This window comes from Pholcus phalangioides, unplaced genomic scaffold (assembly GCF_987345545.1).
Source record: "Pholcus phalangioides strain wild (caught in Gottingen) unplaced genomic scaffold, Ppha-v1.0 ptg000017l_1, whole genome shotgun sequence".
Lineage (NCBI taxonomy): Eukaryota > Metazoa > Arthropoda > Arachnida > Araneae > Pholcidae > Pholcus > Pholcus phalangioides.
Window position 1 is genome coordinate 40,339,488 of NW_028301610.1, and position 14,993 is coordinate 40,354,480.

Consider the following 14,993-nt stretch of genomic DNA (forward strand, 5'->3'; position numbering starts at 1 on the left):
TTATCTGCCAACCTAGATTCAACTTGCTTTTTACTATCCCTTATCGCTTTCTTCAACAGTCTTCTTTTATCAGTAAACAATGATAGGTCACCTCGTCCACTTTTATACTCTCTGAATGCTCTTTTCTTTTCAAGATAAAGGTTCCGCACGCTATCCGTGAACCATAGAGGGTGTGATGTACAAACACGCTTTTTTCGAACAAAGGGTATGACGTCGTGCAAAACAGAGGACAGCTTCGTACTAAATTCTTCCCATTGACTTACCACCCCTACTGATTCCAACCGGTCTTTGAAAACTTCCGCTAACCTTCTTCGCAAAACATCAAAGTTAGTTCTCCGAAAACAAGGAACCAATCTTTTGTTATCAACCTTACCCGAGGAAAAGTTACAGTGAAATCTGACGATACGATGATCACTGGAAGAAAACTCTTCCCCCACCGAAACATGTTCAACTAGATCCTCAGAACTAGTAAGAACTAAATCCAAAATAGCAGTACCCCTAGTGGCTTCTGATACATGCTGATACAAAAAATTTTCGAGCACCAACTTAAGAAACTCTTTTTCATACTGATTTCCAGATGAAAGGTTCTCCCAATCAATACCCGGGTAATTGAAATCCCCTAGTATGAGAACCCTCTTTCGCTTACACATGTAGGAAATTTCATCGTGCATTTTGGCGATGTAGTTTTGATCCCTATTCGGTGGATTGTAACAAACCCCAACAATAAGCTTATGACGTCTTTTGTTCTCAAGTTCAACCCATATGGTTTCAATATCACTTCTCTGTACGTTACACTCTCTAGCCTTCAAACATGATTTCACGTATATCAACACTCCACCCCCTTTCCTATCAGATCTATTTCTCAAAAAAGTATCGTATCCGGAGATGTGTAAGAAAGATTCATCCCCATCGTTTGCCCAAGATTCTGTAATGGCTATAAGATCCAAGTCCTCCACAACTATCATAGTTTCTAAAAAATCTTTCTTGTTACCCAAGCTCCTGGCATTTATTAACACACATTTTAATTTGCCCGGTGGTTTGTTGTCAATCGAGAAGCCATCCAAGTCAGAGGTGGGTAATTCCCCGTCAGTACTGTTGTGATTATCATTAACTAACCCGCATTCCCGACTACGTGGTCTGGGAGTAAAAAACCTGACCTAAGACTATCGTAAACCTCCCAGACCCCTCTCTTATTTAGATGGATCCCATCCGAACGAAGCCACCTATCGGTAAATGCGGGAAGCTCCAAGAACGTGACCCCAAGTGAGGAGCAAATGTCCTTCAGGCCTATATTGAATTGGTGGATCCTACTCCTATATCCCCTACTACCCCTTGGCAGCACTGGAATCACTGCCACATCTGAACCCCCCTCCCTAGCGGATAATAGTAAATCCCGGTACTCTGACAGAGACTCACTAATATTCGCTCCTACCTGATTTGTTCCCACCCACAGAATCACCCGCAAGGGCAACTTTCGGCGATGAAAAACGTCTCGAACGTTGCCAATCTTCCCCCCAGGAAGACAACAGCGCTCGAAACCCCGAAAATCCCTACACACTCGGTTCCCAAGTTCCCTAACCATAGAATCGCCGATGATTAAACCCCTATCACTATCCCCCTCTACCTCATCCACGACCACCCATTCGCCCTCTAAAATGTCGTTGTTCGTGGAGATTGCTTCTTCATCAACAGGTGGCTCGACGACCAGAGGGTCCGTTATAACCGGACCCTCTAGCACCCTAACTTTTTCCCGTAAAGCTTCGACCTCGTGTTCCAGCCTTTTTCTATCCAAGCACCCCTTACAATTGAAACTATCAGCTACTATACCCCTAGACCAGGGAAACCTCCCGTCGCAAGCTCTACACAACACTAGTCGAGGTCGAGGCATACTAACACTATTGCTAAAGCTAGATAATAATAATAATACTTAACAATACGAAAATGAGAAACGTTAACTGGAAATTAAAATAATGTAAAATACATTACTATGCAAAATATACGTAAGAGATTATACGAAAAAATTACGTAAAGTAGAATGCTCAGCACTAAATCACGAAGAATAAAATAAATATGTATATAAAGAATACAACACCCTCTAAAAAAAGTATTAAGCTACGAAGTACAATTTATACTTATTAGAATTACAACTCTAACTAACTATCGACTCTAACTAACTAACAACTTAGCTAACTATCTCAAAACACTAACACTACAACAATAGGCCCAAATGGAAGGAAAACAACGTTATTGAGAGTACCCGGGAAAAAGTATACACTGTTTGCTAACACTAACGTCCAAAACCTACGAACTTATATCAAAGAAGCGAGCGAACCTGGCGAAAAAACAACGAAAATGAAATGCGAACGAGAAAAATAAATATAAGTCGATCGAAAATACACAACGAAAATTTAAAAAAAAAAAATGAGAGCAATATAAAAAAAAAAACCACTTATCTCACAATCCAACGTGCGCTAAAAAAAAAAGAAAATCACCGCAGAATATGACCCAAAAATAAACAACACGCTAAGTAAAACTCACGAGAACGAAGAAAAACACAAAGAAAGACGACTATATACACCATACTGCAGCATTTCAAATTTTTGACGGTGATTTACTATCACAAGTATTTGAAGTATTCACTCATTATCAATTATTCAGAAACCATTAAAGCAAAAGCTACTATAGTTAATATTGATTTATCATTATACTGTATTAATACATACAGTAGAATCTCTCCCATATTTGGCACAAAGAGGGCTGAACACGTTTCAGATTAGATCAACTTTCGATATGATTAAATACCCCCAAAGAAATTCAAAGGGCTAAAATAAGAACTTCAAAGCTAATAAAGGGCTAAAACCAAGGTTTTCCCGGAACCCCTGATGTGACTATTACACGGAGCACACTTCTAAAAAATAAATATACAGGGTGCATAGCAAACGGGGGTATGGTATTTTATTGGCAAACCGATGATCCTAGAGGTATACGTCCAGTTAAGAAAAGTTTCCGAATAACGTGTAGTACTCAGATATGGAAATTTTGGAAAAAACAGTGTTAAATGCGGGTAAAACGGGTTTTCCGCATATATTTAACGTTTTCCCCCAAATTTCCTGTTTTCCGAATTCGAATATCTCAATGAATATTGCACTTTGAAACATGGATTTTTTTTGTTGGCATCAGGAGAGACCGGGCAACAACTTTCCAATTGGATTTTGGGGCACAAGGGGGACTGTACAAGAAGTTTTTTACAGTTTTTTATTTTAATAACTATACAACCTCTTGAAAGATGAATGGCATATCTGAGCACTACACGTTATTTGGAAACTTTTTCTAATTGAAAGTATACCTCTAGGATCAATGGTTGGCCAGTAAAATGCATACCCCCCGTTTGCCATGCACCCTGTATGTATATAGTGGACTCCAGGGCTTCGCAGACCACCATTTGGATATTTACTCATTCTACAAAGAAACATCGTGAATAATAAAACCAGGGCTGCAATTAGCGGGGAGCAGGTAGGTATGGTGTCCCAGGCGATGAACCAGAGGGATCACAAATTTCATCTTTTAACCTTACCTTCAACATTACAAGGGGAGTCAAAATTCATGCTTGCCCCGGATGCCCTAGCACCCAATTGCGGTACTAAATAAAACAAAAACCATATGAAACAATCGTATATATGAATACATAAGACAAGAGATTAGATATAACCAAGTTCATCATTCTCACGAAAAGAACGTTGTATTCTCATCAATTGACAAAAGTAAATAATAACAATAACAAAACAATCATAAATTAAATTTCAAGTTTTTCTTTCAAGAACCATTCAGACGTAATAGTATATATATGCACAGTTCATAAGAAAAAAATTGGAACAAAATAAAAATTTGAATTTCATAGAAATAGTTTCAATTATAAAAGAAAAACAAAAAAATCTCTTTATATTATATAGAAGGGGAAGAAATAATAATAGATTTAAAAAAAAAAAACGTTCATGTAATAATAATTTTTCAAAAAGCATTTTGTATGTTATTAATCTTTCAAAAAATAAAACGGGAAGTTTCGTCTTTTATTTCAATTTGCTTCTAATTTTGTATCTAAATGTATCTGGAAATAATAATAGAATAAAATAAAAAAGAAGTAAAAAAGTCTTGATATCTTTTTAGGGCGGGGTCTGTGGTAGGGAGAGCAGACGAGAGCACAGAAGAGACCGAAAAAAAAAAAAGCAGACAATGGAGAAGAGGAGAAAAAGTCGGTTGTTAGGCGCATGCGCGAAATATTCCCTCCTTGCGCGTAAGAACGTCGATGGGGTGAGGGGTGAGTCGTCGGTAGCAAGTGGTCAAAGAAGGATGCTGAGCAACGACTCACTTCGGCCCAGAGCAACACAAGCAACCACCTTCGAAGCGGTGGTTATTGTGTGAGTGGCAAGAAAATCTCTCAGTTTTGTGTTTTTTTTAACGATTTTTTTTCTGTAATATCGTTATTGTTATCTTTCGAAAAAAAAATTAATGCATGTTCCGGGATTCTTTTAAAATATAATTTAAATATTATTTTTTATTTTATTATAATTTTTGAAGAAAAAAAATTTTCCTTGATGCATCAGTAAAGTGACTCTTCCAAGGGAAACAAAAAATAACAAAAACCGGTCATGTTGTGAGAGTGAGTAAAAAGAGAAAGAGAGAGTTTTGTTTTGCATCACTTGTTATTATTTGTTATTATTATTTATTTGGAGGACATTTTTTTTTTGTTTTCTTCAACATTTGATGAATTTACGAACATGTGCTGAGATTGAAAGATAGAAAGAAACAGTGATTTTTCCTCTTGAAACGAATCGATGGGTATCAAGTCCCATTGATAACACGGTGTGTTATATAATTGAACTGTAAAAATCTATAGAGTAGGAACTGTGAAAAATTGGACAATGGCTGATGAAATTTTATTTGATGATGCTTATGAACTGTGTGAAATTATTGGCCGGTGAGTAAAAAATTCGAAATACTTTTATTCATATTTTTTCATTGTTTTTTATGTCAATTCATAAATTTTATGATTGACATTATTGATGTTTTGTTATTGTTTGCATCTAATTGACGGTAGTTACATAGAATGCATAATTTTCTGATGATGTTATTGATAACATGTTACAGTTTTTGTTTTAGACAGTTTTAATGGTCCTATAGGACAATAATGGTTTCCTTGATGTGGAAAAGGTAAGTTTTACAAATGTCGAAGACAGTGTTTTCCAATTAGCACCAAGGACCATTGGTCAAATAACTAGTGAACTGGTGTTAAAGTCTCAGTCATTATATTTTCATTCAAATATTAAAGAAAAAACTGATAATTCTCAACAACTAACCTCTTCCCGGGTCATATTTGAATATTACTGCTCAAGACATCATTGAAAAGATTGAAACTCTAAATAACTGAATAGGCTTGCATAAAAACGACTGGGAATGACAAAAATAACATATTTTTACCACCTAATGGCTGGATGGTCAGTGTACTATTCTTATGCATGAGATTTGGTCATTTTAAATAGCTATTTACAATAGTCTAATTTGACGGTAAGTGTCTTGGAAAAAATTCTATAACTTTGATAAGTCTAAAACAATCGTTATATGACTGACTTTTTCTCTTTTTTTCATAATTTCTAGTTACAGAATATTTTTGGGAACATTCATGCTTTATAATATATTTATATTGAAGACAATGATTTTTCCAACTTTGGAAACTGTTCGAACCGATAGAAAAAAAAATGTTTTTAGTTTTGACATATCGCGTGAAGTTTCCAACGTAAATATTGACGACGGCGTTTGCCTTAATGCTTGCAGATTAAAAATAGCGAAGTATCCTATAAAATAAATAGATTTTCCGCGGGTATTTGAAGAAAATAGGTTTATTTTGCATAAAATCTCAATAAAGTATGAGTACAATCGCTGCAGTAAATGGAGATGGTTATATCTTTCATTGTATGCGTAAATATCGTTTCGCGGGAATAGTTTTTCTATATTTTTAAGATCACAAGTGATGCCATTTAGTAACTTTGCTGCTGCAGTTAAAAGAAAAGACAAGGGTAAGGTTCTGAAAGGAATAACTATACTTTTTTTTAGTCTGAACGATCGGTGATAAAATACCAGCAAACGATTTGTTTTGGTTTCAATCCACGGTGACATTTCTGTCGATTGACGTGCGATGAAATGTCGTCTCATGATTTGTTTTTCCTATCCACAAGGTGTTAACGATTTCTTGATTTGTCATAACGAAAGCATGATCCCCACATCCTTGAGTGGGGGCATCCAGTTTTTAGTGGACCCCCTTATATCGATTTTCTTGTAAATCTTCAGTGTAAAAAATTGAATAATATCAGGTTGGTGCCTGGGCTCGCACGCTAGAAGTTTATTAGCTTCATCTTGTGGGGGGGGGGGGGCATGACAAAAAGAAAGGTGTATTTCTTGACATAATTTACTGTTTATTCCCGCCTGAAGGAACATGGCTTCTGTACAGTGATACAAATATCTATAAATGGATGTTTTCGTTGCCTTACATTACTACAACAGAGGTTTCAGTTCACGTGAGACCCTTGATGATTATGTAAACGTTCCATGGAACTTAAACACACATGAATACGTATTTCCCCTCTGCAGATATTTTTCTTGCAACGCCAATGAAGAATATTTTATAGCTTTTGATACGGTGGAGCCCCTGGTTTGAACTAGAGAACACTAGTTGGAAAACTACGCTCCACAACAGTGGTTCTCGTCCTTTCATGTTTCAAGTAGCCTCTCCAAATACGCATTACATTTACGCACACTATGCAAATGCTTATGTGACTTGCGTATCCTCCCTTGCACCTTGTACCATGTATAAATAACGCTTTGTACTTTTTAGTTGCGCCATCTGCTTTTCCTCCTCTTTGCCGAATATTTTTCATTTTTTCCTGAACGGTCCATCACTTACCAGGTTGAGAAACACTTCCCTACAGTAATGTGTTTGAACATTTTCTTTAAGGTGTGTCTATCACAAAGCGTACGAAGGACCCCTGTGCAATGCCGTATTCATTCATTGGAGAATTCTACAGAGTTTGTATAACCTACTTTTGATTTCTGCTTTCTTCCGAAACACATCCAACGCATCGAGTGGCAATGATGGCTCTTGATGAGCTTTTAAAAAAACCACAATCTTACAGCGAGTTTATAGAAGTTTTTTGTTGGCCGTGGAATCCTTTAATTACACTAGTCATCCGCCAGAATACTTCGATTTGCGCTGAAAGTGTTGTCATAAACTCACAGTATAGTGTCATTTTAGTGTTATGCATGGTGGCTCGTATTGTATCTACCACTTTGATTTCTCAACCGTGTCTGAATGCGTGTGGAACATAGGTTCCATCCGTTGAGGGTTGATAATTTTGTAATTATCATGCTATTGGCAGGTGCAGGTTATCTAGAAATCTTCATCATGAAAAGTCACGGACAAAGCAAAAGTTGTGTAATTGGCATGTGTTGGCTTGTTGGTGCCTACTTTTTTTCAAGATGGATACCGAACGTGCAGTGATTGCGAACCTACGTTGAGAATACAGTTAGTACATGAAATGCGCGTTCTGCATAGTCCTCGAAAGAAGTGAGAGCCAATAATCTAACAAATGACAATTGCATAATATACCACAATCTTGTCGTGAAAACGTCCATCTCTAGCAAGGCATAGCGGGGGGGGGGGGCACGTAATTACAATCTCTACTTTCTTAGTAACACAAGAGCCATTATCACGCCCATGATTGGTTACTACGAGCAAGAAAGATAAAACGTCACGAGGGACGGAACTTTCGGCGAAACTGAATTTCTAAGTTCATTAACAAAAAAATGAAGGCATTTTTTAGTGAATCAATAAATGGTAACAAGGCTGTTACTATTGTCATCTTGATGCGCCTGAACCGCATTTCATTAAATCAGAAAAAAAAGAAAGCATTTTAGTGAATCAATAAATGATAGCAAAGATGGAAGGGAGGGAAAAAGATTTCGAGCGGGATTGAGAGAGAATCGAATACACAACCTTCGGTACGTGTGTACTACCTACCATTGCTCCAACTGCGAATCGAGGCTTCAACTACAATTAACCATTCCCCTTACAAGCAAGTGGCAAGAAATTCGGATAATCTCTGATGACTCGGTGATAAATATGATAACTTAGTTACGTAATAGCATGTTAGAAAAAGTAAGGAACAAAATAGAAAAATAAGAGGGAAAAAACAAATGAAAGCAAAACAGTTACATTACTACAACAGTTGTATACTCTCTGTTATCTGTAATACTTAGTAGAACCTATTTAACCTTAGAGCATAGCTTTTTACCTCCTCATGACGGAGGTAAAAAGAACTACTCTTTTATGGGGGTTCAATAATGTTTAATAATGTTTCTTGGTGATGAGGAGAGAGAAGAAATAAAACAGGTTAGACTTATTTGAATTTATTCCACGGATGTTTGGATGTAATATTGCGTCCTTCATCGTAAAGTGGTTAAGTATATATTTATTGGTGAACATCGCCAGCAAAAATTTCACTTTGAGTAACGTAATGGTTCATCACCCATTTCGGCCAATCACAATTCGCTAAATTTTTATAACGTACCTAGGAATGTAGGGTTTGTTTATAAGCGGGGAGGAAGGACTCCTCCCTCTCCTGAAATACCAGTCGTCCTCCTCCGAAAGAAATTCCTGGTAACGACCCTGTGCTCTGAGATATTCATGACATCCTCATCTTTACCAGCCAGTGGTCCATGATGTACCAACTCTCTAACTCCTTTCTATCAAGAAACGTACGTATACTACGCCTCATAAGCGAAAATAGGCTCTTCAAAGGAGGGGGCGAATAACTGAGGGCGTGTATAATAAACGGGGGGGGGCGAATGCCAACCTCCACCCTACCGTCTATATACCAGTGATATAAATTTTTTAGTGAGCCAGTTAATCTGTATCTGCCTATAATACACATGCGCACAAGCATTATGACAAGGTTTCTAATTCAAATGGTAGGTGCAATACGCATCACCTCATATTATGTCTTGTTTCACTGAAATCATAAGTCCAAAAAGGAACCAAAACAAAGAGAGTAGTTTACTAGATAAAATGCATCAATGCCAAAAACTGGGATCCATACCTAAACTTGTTGAACCAGAGATTGGTGAGATAAACTCAAACCTGTCAACTGGCTGAGAAGAATAAAAACTAGAAGGTACAGATATTCTATTAAACTTAAAGTGCTAGGTTAGTACAATTTGCTACTATTATTTGGATCCTCGAGGTATCAGTTTATCGTGCATTTACCTATTTGTAAGTAAAACGATCCGTTTCGTTTTAGAGTGCGCACCAGGGCCCTGAGTCAAATAAGGATTTCATAATTGTTGCAGATACTTAGTCACCGTGAATATCTATTGATATTGCATGAAATGCACGCATATTTTTGTTGGGTATCTTTCAGCATTTCTATACATTCCAAGTACATATATGTATGATTCCTCTTTCCCGAATATGTGAAATTAAAGCCTAAAAGGGATCGGGGAAAAAACTTGGGCCCTTAGTCCCCGACGTCGTTATGACGACCCTGAAAGTGATTATCTTTTTTTGGCCTGCATAAATTGTAGCTATTGTCGAGTGAAACGTTGAAAGAATACAAAAAAGAGGAGACAGAAACTCGGTTCTTTGATTGATTTTGCATATTACATGGAACTGATTTTGAAAGAGTAATTTTTTTACTATTCTGGAACGAATGTGAGAGGTTACGTGTGAGAGCGTGTGTTTGCAGCATGTTTCTTGACAACGTTGGCTCTCGGCCAAATATGCCAGAGGCCCTGACTGACTCTACGCTGAGAAATAGTAATTTGCATTTCAGGCAAACGAATCATTTAAAAGAAGGGCTAAAAAAAAGGTACATAAGACGAGATGGGAATTTTCCAGGATGTTAAGTTCGCACGTGTATGAGGTGCTGGAAATCACGAAAGAAAATAGAAGGAAATAAAAATTCTCGAAGAGAAAACATTTTTTTCTACTTTATTATACGAAATAAAACCCGCAGGTGGGGAAAAAAATTATGCAATTTGTCGTCTTTCTCATATGAATTCTCTAAAATTCTTTTCGGAAGCTGATGAATCGTTATTCCGAAGACTTCTTGAAAAAAAAGTAAATGGCCTCTTTTACTGACAGGAATATATATATTAAAAAAATAGAGTGAAGTTCGAAAAATCGTGGAGATGGATGAGGGATATTGAATTTTTTTTTCATATTTTTAATATGAATTTTTTTTGCCGCTTAATTTCAAGAGAAGTATGAGCGTTGTCTTGAAGCAGCAATCACCTTTATTGACTAGCTCTGGGTGCCTTATTGCCTAACTCTCGTGTTTGCTGCTTCTCTTGACGATATCGATCCTTTTACGATGGTTTGACGAGTCGAGAGAGAGAGAAATGAAAAAAAAATGTCTTGGAAGAGAGCGAGCGGAATCACCTTAAGTGGCTATGAATGTCTATAAGCTGGGAAATTTTCAGCTCCGAATTATTCAATCTTTATCGATGAGATAAGTACCATGGTACATCGGGAGTACTGCTTAAAAGTGTCGTTGTTGCACTTCTATTTTACAGTCAAACTTCACTATAATAACATTAAAGGGACAGCGAAATTATGTCGTTAAAAGTTCAGGTTATTAAGATACTATATGAAATATAGAGGTTTTATAGAAAGTCTCTTGGACCTGTAATAATTTATGTAACGATAGTAATTAACGTTAAATATGAAAACAAATTTTTTTCTGGCCCCTAATAAAAAATAACTAATTAGTAAAATTTGCGCTTCTCTTTATAATACCGGAAGAAATTTACCCTGTAAGATTTGAAAAAATATATACCGCTGAGATATTGATAATTGAAATTCTTGATTTTAAAATGTTTTACAATGTCCGCATTCCTTCTGACTTGATTATTTTAACGCGTAAAAGGAGAAAAAATTAAAAGTTTCAAATATCGATATCGCGGTTGATTTTTATTCACATGTTACGGGCATAATTTTATTAGTGAAAGGGCAGCCAAACATTTCATCAATATCTCAAGTGCTGAGGTATGTCACGTTAGTGTATGAAGATAGATATTCCGTTATACATGTTATCAGTATTCACATTACAGTTCGTTCGTGTTGAAAGCGTGGTTAATTAGCATTATTCTCTGTTGGAATTGGTCAGACAGGTACTTATTGATGTTATATCTGAGGAGTCGTAGTAGCCAAAGTCGTTATAACAGTGTTGACTGCATGAATGCCCAATTTCATCACAGGTGTAAGAAACGGAATACAGAAATTCTTACTCAGCTTCCTATGTCTCGCCCATATAAGATCCTATTTGTACGTTCCAGCAGTAGCCTTGCAGAATGCGTGCAGAAAACACACCATGGCGATAATAATAATAAAAAATGACAGAATTTTTTATTTTTTATCAACATAATAATGACAAGTCCTGGTCGCTACGACAACATTGTTTGGTGTGTTGCTTGGCGACTACCAAATTTTGTGTGTAAAGAATAAGAGGAAGAAAGAAAAAAAACGTATTTTTTCAATTGTTATATGTCCCGTAGTGTTATTGTATCTCATCGTTTGTGTTTTGCCACGCATGACTCACTTTTCTATTGTTCTAAAATTTTATGATCCGTTTCCTTGCATCGCTAAATTCAGCCTCATTTTGATGGGATGTATATTTAAGCTTAATAGGTTTGTGTGTGTGTGTGTGTTCTTTGCTACCTATCGTTTAACTGTAATTGCTTCGTTTTGTTGTTCTTTTCTATCCACATTAACAGGACGTTCTGTCATCACCACGTGTATCCAGGGAGGGGGGGGGATCCATATTTGTTGTTAATGAGATTTTTTTCTGTGATAGGCTGAAAACTCTTCAAGAATACGTTCCATGGTCTTCAGTGAAAAAAAAATACCGCAAACCTATAAAGCTTCAATAGGTTTTTTGAAGTAAGAATAGCGCCCTCTACGTTCTCCACATTGTTAACATTTTTTATATCCAGATCCGGAAGAAGAGCACCAATGTAAAAACTCCAACATGTTAATGAACTCACATCGGTATAACTACTTTACCGCATACCAACTCCGGTCATATATTGCCATACGGCAATTTCCAATTACTGTAGCTGGGTGGGAAACGAAGGCTCCATCCATCGGTGTTCACCCCAGGCTCGGTATGTAAAGAACTTGCTTCTGACGTTCTATGCCTGGATTCAAACGCGAGGACATTAATGGTAACCTTCATAGTGGAAGACCAGCATCTTACCACTGCGCCACTCGGGCGCTACACCGGTATAACTGGAACTCTAGGCGGGCATGGAATTTGGCACAAACATTGAGTCCATGCTCGCGAGCAACAGTTTGAAAATGTCTGATTTTGGCGTATAAAAATAATACTGGTCATATCCATAAGTATTTTGGTTAAGTTACAGTAGTAGAAGAATGAAGGACGTAGCGTCCCCTTTCAACTGTGTTTATTATTATTCTCCTTATTATTAATGTTTAGTTCAGTGTGGCAACATGTGTGATTTTTGAAGTCAAAGCCGACTATCCCTGCATTTGTTTACATTCGTATTATTGGCACGCCTGTCACTCACTCCTAGTATTATGTTTGTAATAGCTGTATAAATTGTGAATAAAAGATGTAAATAATTAATAATTGATATATATTCAATTTGTGAGCTCACCTACCGAACGACGTTGCGCCTCCAACACATAACAAAGGCTTTTGCAAAAGACATCATAGCAAAAGATTCTGGGCTTTGTCCTGAGAAAATTTAATTATCAAACATTTTCGGTCCATACAACTACGACCACACCTTCAGTGGAAATTATATCTTCTGTGGAAGTGTTTTTCTACAAGTACTTATCAGATCCCTTGGTCTGTCATAGAGGGTACCACAAGGGCGTAGCGAGGGGGGGGGGGACTTGGGGGTCTGGTCCCCCCCCCGAAATGTGAGAAAATGACCGAAAAAAGGTTAAAAGATGGCCAAATCCATTGTTTTGTCAGTTTGGTCCCCCCCCCCCCCGAACGAAATTTCTGGCTACGCCCGTGGGGTACCAAGTAGGTCTATTAACTTCAGCTACAAAAACTCGAAAGGAATGTATATGCTTTCTAAAGATTCTTTTCAGTTTCTGTTTTGTTTTGAAACACATCTCCTGGACCCTTTAGTAATTTCATGTGGACCCTTTGACCACTTTTTGAAAACCGTTTATCTAGAGCCTAGATTCTAGGTTTTTCTGAAACAAATAAGAAAACTCTGTTCCTATATGCACTGAAGATTTATGTCACAGTTGTGAACAAAACGTTTCAACGTTTCGAAGATAAATTTTCGCTGGAACTGGCTCTTTATTCCTGAATCATCTCATCAAAATACGGTTATATTCTTCAGTTATAAAAAAAGGCGAATTATGATAACCCTCTACTAAACAGTTCCTTTTCTGATAGCATGTGGATTTTTTAAAAAAATATTCTAGGAGCAAGAACTTTTGAAAAACCTCAAACACAATTATCCCTAGTAAATTTATATTCCCCCATTTCTTTTAAAACTTCATCTCTATTAAGTTACAGACTCTGAAAAGGCGACGTTCCTCTTTAAATGAGTCTCAAATATTTGATGTCTCCGAAGCCTATCCTTTCACACATTCAAGTTCTTGATGAATGAGAAGACGTGCGAACGAGTTTATATCAAATATTTGAATAAACATTGTCATTAACATGTGGAAATCGCTGATATGCTGCTTTTACGGCATAACGAGTTTATCTTCGCTCCGTTAAAAGTGAATCCATGTTAGTACAGTAAACATGGCTTGGGAAAGAGATTGCGTAAACAGAGTTAGTGCAAGTATAATTCCAAAATTATGTTGAACTTGGTATGTGAGACTGGTATTGTGTAAGAAATCAAGGTGCGATTCTTGAATGGAAACAGAAATTTTCGATGTCATTCAAAAAGTAACTTAAGAGTTGAACTTCCGTTCGAAAATCCATTTAGAAATTAACTCTCTGAATAACGTCGTGTATATTAATTTCAAATATGTAATCCTTCGCGGAAATATGGACATGATAACCGATGTCTGTTTCTCAGGAATATGCATATAACGATGTGAAACACTTCAATGTTCACCCATCTACAGATTTTAGAGAAGCATTTAAAAAAAATGAACAAGAATGCCATCAAACTCTCTGGAGTAACATTGCCTTTGAAAGTCGTCAATCCACAAGGAAACGTAGCCAAGAACAGCTGTCGAAGTTTTTCAATGGCTTTTTTGTAGAAGGTTTTGTTTTGTATATTTTTGATGTTTCAAAAAATTGATGAAGATCGATCGTTGAGTAGAGTTGTATGAAGTAGAATGACAGTATGCATGAATCCGTGTTGTTCACTTGACCATACCATCCATATGATGCATGCTACTTGTATTGGCTGCACTAAGGATTGATATATGAATTACAATTTATGTCCTTTGAATTCCTCCGAACTAAAACTGTTTCAAGTAGCTAGCCAATATTGAGATAGCTTCCCATGTAACAGTAAGAAATATTGCATTCATGGGACAACGGAAGTTATCAACTGAAACGCTAATCTTTAGTCGACTTAAATGTAGTCCCAGAACTTACAAGATGATATCTCACTAGATCAGTATGACATGATGATGTATTGGTGCTCGAGTTATAAAACGGTGATGCAGCAAGTTTTGAAATCAGATGTAGACTGTAATGGTAAAGATGCGCTGATATCACGCGATGTTTGACAGAAAACAGCAATCATGATGTTTAAAAGACCTTGGAAATATCGGGAGAAATCTTTATCCAAAACTGACGAAATTTCTGAGCCATTTAATCTGAGTCATTAAATTGATCGAGATTTTAGCGCTCCCTTAATGTTCATTCCACTCAATGTTCACATCCTTCGCAAATGGCTATAATGACCGTGATATTTTTACCAATTTTCTCATCGTT

The 14,993-nt window shown here is 36.8% G+C and overlaps 1 protein-coding gene across 2 annotated transcripts in view; it reads left to right on the plus strand.

Annotated features, from left to right (window-relative positions):
- Positions 1-4,341: 4,341 nt before the first annotated feature.
- Positions 4,342-14,993, plus strand: part of LOC149073239 (peripheral plasma membrane protein CASK-like) — a 429,829-nt gene continuing 419,177 nt past the window's right edge. For both annotated transcript variants that reach the window (XM_089247410.1, XM_089247411.1), the window contains exon 1: positions 4,342-4,975. In XM_089247410.1, the coding sequence (XP_089103536.1) occupies positions 4,920-4,975 (56 nt within the window). In that variant the 5' untranslated portion in view covers positions 4,342-4,919. The remainder of the gene's footprint in view (positions 4,976-14,993) is intronic.